The sequence below is a fragment of the Hydra viridissima genome, unplaced genomic scaffold (genome assembly GCF_058129835.1).
Source record: "Hydra viridissima isolate aposymbiotic clone 2 unplaced genomic scaffold, HvirCarnegie_v1 scaffold_10, whole genome shotgun sequence".
In the NCBI taxonomy this organism is placed as follows: Eukaryota; Metazoa; Cnidaria; class Hydrozoa; order Anthoathecata; family Hydridae; genus Hydra; species Hydra viridissima.
Window position 1 is genome coordinate 3,085,464 of NW_028324309.1, and position 5,440 is coordinate 3,090,903.

The 5,440-nt window shown below is 33.6% G+C and overlaps 1 protein-coding gene across 1 annotated transcript; it reads left to right on the forward strand.

The window, feature by feature from the left end:
- Window positions 1–3,358: 3,358 nt before the first annotated feature.
- On the forward strand, window positions 3,359–4,145 carry LOC149882635 (uncharacterized). Its single transcript, XM_090100933.1, has 2 exons — window positions 3,359–3,652; window positions 3,750–4,145. The coding sequence occupies exons 1-2, from the start codon at window positions 3,359–3,361 to the stop codon at window positions 4,143–4,145; spliced, it is 690 nt and encodes a 229-aa protein (XP_089957059.1).
- The last annotated feature ends 1,295 nt before the right edge of the window (window positions 4,146–5,440 follow it).

A 5,440-nucleotide genomic window follows, 5' to 3' on the forward strand; every position in this document is an offset into this window, starting at 1 on the left:
CACTGTAAGTAAGAATTTGTTAATAAACTTACTGTTCCAATAAATATCAGTTATAACTATTATTTAAAACACTTATTGGCAAAAGTCTGCGTAGCCTTGTGGAGGGTTTCTAATATTTTCGTAGAATGTCAGGAGTTCAATGTGAGGGTCGCGCTGAGGTCTCTCTTTTTTTTTTTTTCCCCGGGATTTTGAGTTTGTGTTCTCTAGATCGGTTTTTTCAGCGCTTACAATGAGCATACAATTTTAGATATTTTATGTATCATAAGCTGAAACGAAGATCAAGACCCAGATAGAATTAGAAGAATAAGGCTTGAAAATATCCGAGCAGAAACTTAATCAAATTAAAGATGTTTAATTTCTGTATTAAAAAAAATATTGACACTAGGCTTGAACAAAAAGAATTAGGCAAGAAACACACAAAGATAAGTCAATATTAAAACGGATAATGACACTAGGCTAGAACTTAAAGAATCAGTCTAGATACACACAGAGATAAGTCAATATTAAAACCGATATTGACACTAGGCTGGAACTAAAAGAATCACGCTTTAGAAACACACAGAGATAAGTCAATATTAAAACGGATACTCACACTATGATAGAACTAAGAGAATCAGGCTAGAAACTCACTGAAAATGGTAAATATTAAAACGGATATTGACACTAAGCTAGAACAATTAGATTCAGGCTAGAATCACACGGAGATATGTCAATGTTAAAACGAATATTGTCACAAGGCTAGAATTATGAAAATCAGGCTAGAAACACATTAAGATAAGTCAATATTAAAATGGATATTGACAATAGGCTAGAAACACATTAAGATAAGTCAATATTAAAATGGATATTGACACTAGGCTAGAACTAAGAGAATGAGGTTAGAAATACACTGAGAATTGTGAATATTAAAACGGATATTGACATAAGGCTATAACTAAGAGAATTAGGCTAGAATCACACGGAGATAAGTCAATGTTAAAACGAATGTTGTCACTAGGCTAGAATTAAGAAAATCAGGCTAGAAACACATTAAGATAAGTCAATACTAAAACGAATATTGAAATTAGGCTAGAACTAAGAGAAACAGGCTAGAATTACACTGAGTAAGAACTTAATTGGAATCAAAATGTCAATATTAAAACGAATATTGACACTAGGTTAAAACTAAGAGAATAAGACTAGAAATACCGTTATGAGAATCTTGATGTAATCAGGGATTTATAATTTTAAAACGAGTATTGACACATGTTTAGAACTAAGATCTTTAGGCTAGAGTTGCACTAAGCAATAACTTTATATCAGTAGAAATGTCAGTGTTAAAGCGATTGTTAACTGATGGCTAGAACATAGAGAATAAGGCTAGAAATACGTTTAGGAGAATCTTAATTCTTATCGGAAATTTGATGAGAGACTTCAGCTTTAAAGGAAATAAAAGCGTTTGGTATAAGATTGATGAATCTGATGCATTAGGTAATATTGACTTAGGAAGGGCTGTTTAACGACCTTGGGCGTGTGTAGCGTTCATCATAGAAACTTTTTCATCTACGTGAGTCTTTAATTTCTTCGTCTGCGTGAGCCTTTGGTCCACTCTGGACATCTGTCCGAAAACAATTTTACTAATCCCATTCTTAGGGCTTATGCTATTTCTTCCCTGAGGCGTTCACTGCTCAGTCTTGACCAAGCAACGCAAACCTATTTCCAATTAAGAGAAAATATTATGATTACTTAGCCCGTTTGGGTTAGTGATTGGTCAGGGGAGCACGACTATCTTCCATAAAGCAAATGACACACTGAATATACAACCTTTAGGCGATTTTCATCCGACATAAATGGGGTGATTAAAACCTAAGGTGATACGATTCTTCGCACGCTCACAACTCTTTCGACTAGAGCATAGATTATCTGTGCTAACCTTGCATTACACCACTATTAATTCACCCCAGGTAGCGCCCTAGCGCTCTTACATGTAGCGGACATCATCGTGAGTTCCGATGGGCTGTTGGGCCTGGACCAATGGGATCCAGGGTATATGTGATCTATACTATAACCACACCATCTGCAATACGAATTGTGCGAAACGACCCCTGGTTCTAATGTGGTGGTCAAAAATAATTGGCGGATGCCGAGTGTGGTAATTCGACTGCCAAATGGGAGCAATATTATCCACCTAGCTCCAAACTGCTCATAAATAATTTCCTTACAAAACGAGACTATACGACTTGTACGAACAAAAATATGCAAACACCATATAAAACTTATGATAAATAATCTTTAACAATCTTTTGCAAGCTTTTTTTGTTCTAGCAATTATTTTTATATTTTTTCATCAATCTTTACTTAACTCTAGGATGGGAAAGTTTTGGTGTGCACTGTTTGCATACGCCAGGATTGATTAATAGCTGTCATAAAATTATAATATTAAAAAACGCAAAAAATCTGGTTCAAACTACTTTGAATTAATTCAAAAATAATAGCTAATAGGTTTAAAATGATAATTCATTGGAAATTCTTTTCCTGAAAGTAAAAATAACAATTCAGTCCAGCCCCAAGGGACCGCACTCAGTATAAAATTGAAGCTACTAATTAAACTTTCTCTTCTACAAAATTACCCAACTGCTTAGACGCCGTTTACCTGTGAATATTATTATTTTTCCTTATCCGAGTCTCGATATCCACTTAAAACGGTAAGAATATTTACTTTTTATAATACTACCAAAGAGACAACTAATCTCCTCTCTTAAATAACCTGAACAATACTTATTTCAAAAATTATAGTGCTTTACAAAATTTGAGCACGTGCTCGTTTTAGCATAGTAGTGGACCTAGATGGTGGTGTAGGTCATAGGACTTGGCGCTATAGTCTCTTCGAAACACCATGGTGACAAAATCATGACCCTGACGAGAAGGTCACCTTAACCACTACACTAATAGTTGGACAAAGCACAAATGTTTTTTTTTTCTCTTTCTCCCTAACTAGTCGCCTCCTAATCGCTAGCGATAATACCAGTTAAAACCGTTAAACAATTTTGCTATATATTAATATATATAGATTTTCAACGTCGAAGTGGCCAGTATAAAAACTCAAATACAATCGATTTCACCGAAAAAGCATTTGAAAATCAGTCTTAGGTTCGATGCGAGGTTCGAGCCTCTAATTGTAATTCTCATTATTCTAAGTCTCATTATTTTTGTGCTTTTGTGAAAATTAGTCTATTTATTGTGATGAATAATAGTTCATTACGTCATTAATTAACATTTTTATCTATAAATCTTTAAAGCTATAAATACAAGGACATTGTTTTGTAGTCATTTAGTTGAGTTTCAATAATTGCTGATTAAAATTGCACTTTTTTTTACAATGGCGAAAAGATATTGGTCACCTACAAAGCGATGCAAAGCTGTTGCATTACGTGGAGAAGGTTATTCGTACATAAAAATCGCAAAAAAGTTGGGAAATGCAGCAACAAAATCTGGGGTGAGGAAGGTGTGCAAAAGGTTTAAGGCAACCAATACCTTCAAAAATATGCCAAAAAATAAAAAAATTTGGAAGACATCTGCATACGATGTAAGTATGATAATGAGGCCTGCACTTAAGAACCGAAGAGCAAATTCAGCTGAAATTAAAAATGATTTAGAGGCCGCCGGAGCTTCGGTTAGTTCAAGAACAATTCGCCGAAGGCTCTTTTGAAAATGGTTTAAAAGCAAGAAGATCCAGAAAAAAAACATATTTAAACAAAAAACAACAAAAGAATAGTTTGATTCGGGCAAAACAACACAAGGAGTGGACAAAGGAAGACTGGGCAAGAGTTATTTGGAGTGATGAAAGCAAAATTTCCATTTTTGGAAGTGATGGAATCAGTTATGTAAGAAGAAGGCCCGGTGAAGAGCTTTTACCTGAGTGCACATTGGTTACAATGACGCATCCCATAAGTGTAATGGTGTGGGGATGCATGAGCAGAGATACTGTGGGTCGTATCCACATTGTGGATGGTATTTTAAACGCCAAAAAATACCAAGAAAACATATTAGAAGCCAAATTACTCCCATCGATTGATGATTTTTTTGAGGAAAAAACAAAAAACCTGTGTGTTCCAGCAGGACAGTGCTACATGCCACACAGCAAAAACTATCAAATATTGGTTTAAAGCCAAAAAGATAAACGTTTTGAAGTGGCCTGGAAACAGTCCGGACCTGAATCCGAAAGAAAACCTGTGGTCTCGGCTGAAAAAACTTGTTAGGAAAGAAAAACCTGGGAACAAGCGACAATTAATTGAGGCCATAATCAAGTCCTGGTTTCGCGTGATCAGTACTGAAGATGGGCAATATAGTGACCTCAATGCCTCGTAGGATTGCTGCAGTAATAAAAAATAATCGATATCCAGCTAAATATTAAATTTTTTCTTTTTATCCAGCTAAATATTAAATTTTTTCTTATGTTTTGTCAGCTGTAAAACGTAAAATTACCATAATTTGCCATTTTGTCATTAAATTGTTATATTTTTATATTAAAATTGTAAATTTTAATCAAAATTTTAGTTTTTTTTAATTTAAACACATCAAAAAATAATAATCAATATAGAAAACCGCATAAATGTGGTTTTTTTCTTTTAAAAAAAACATCAAAGTGAGGTTTTCATACATTTTGAAGGGGTGTCCATTCCTATGGCCGCTAGTGTACCAAAATAACAACCGCTAAAGGCATTTCTGAAATAAAAAAAATACGCCAACTTTGATATTTTAACATATGAGTGTAGATGACATGAAAAATGCTTTTAGAAATGTATTTTAAAAAAATTAAGCAGAAAGCATTTGTTATTAATTTTTTCTGATTGTTGCAACTGTAACAATAGAAAAAGTTTTTAAAACATTACAAGTCTTCTTCCTATTGATTTTTTTCCATAATCTTTTAAGAGCTTAAAAGCAACCGGAAGAAGGAAGAATCTATTAGATTAGCATAATTTAACTAAATCAGTTTTTCTAAAATATGCAGTTGTTAAGAAGTATTAATATTAAATTCTTTGCCAAGAAACTCTTGTCTATCTTCACGCCCCCAGTTTCTATTTTTATTTTGAACGTTAAACTAAACATAAATGAATCCCATAAAAACACAAAGCAAACACTATCAGGGAATTAGTGCAGATATCCATTTTTGGTGCCATTTTTTTCATATAAGTTCGAGTTGTTTGAGTTTTTATAGGAGCGATTACAATACCTCTGGAACTGTGGCATTTTAGGCGTTCATTAGATGTTTTTGTTAACACATAAAATCAAGAAATATAACTACATACCAGTTACCAGGTTAACATTTTTTATGACGGGTGCAGTCTTACTAATAGGAATGTCATTCTTAAAAGTCAAAAACTTGAATACCGGGAGTTCTAATATCTTTTTGTTGCTCTGATTTAAATCTTATTTCAATGGGACGTTATTTAAGCAGCTT

Coding starts and splice junctions, on each gene's coding strand:
- LOC149882635 (XM_090100933.1), top strand. CDS start 3,359: ATGGCGAAAAGATATTGGTCACCTACAAAGCGATGCAAAGCTGTTGCA. Junction 3,653..3,749: donor TAGAGGCCGCCGGAGCTTCG/GTTAGTTCAAGA, acceptor AAACAACAAAAG/AATAGTTTGATTCGGGCAAA.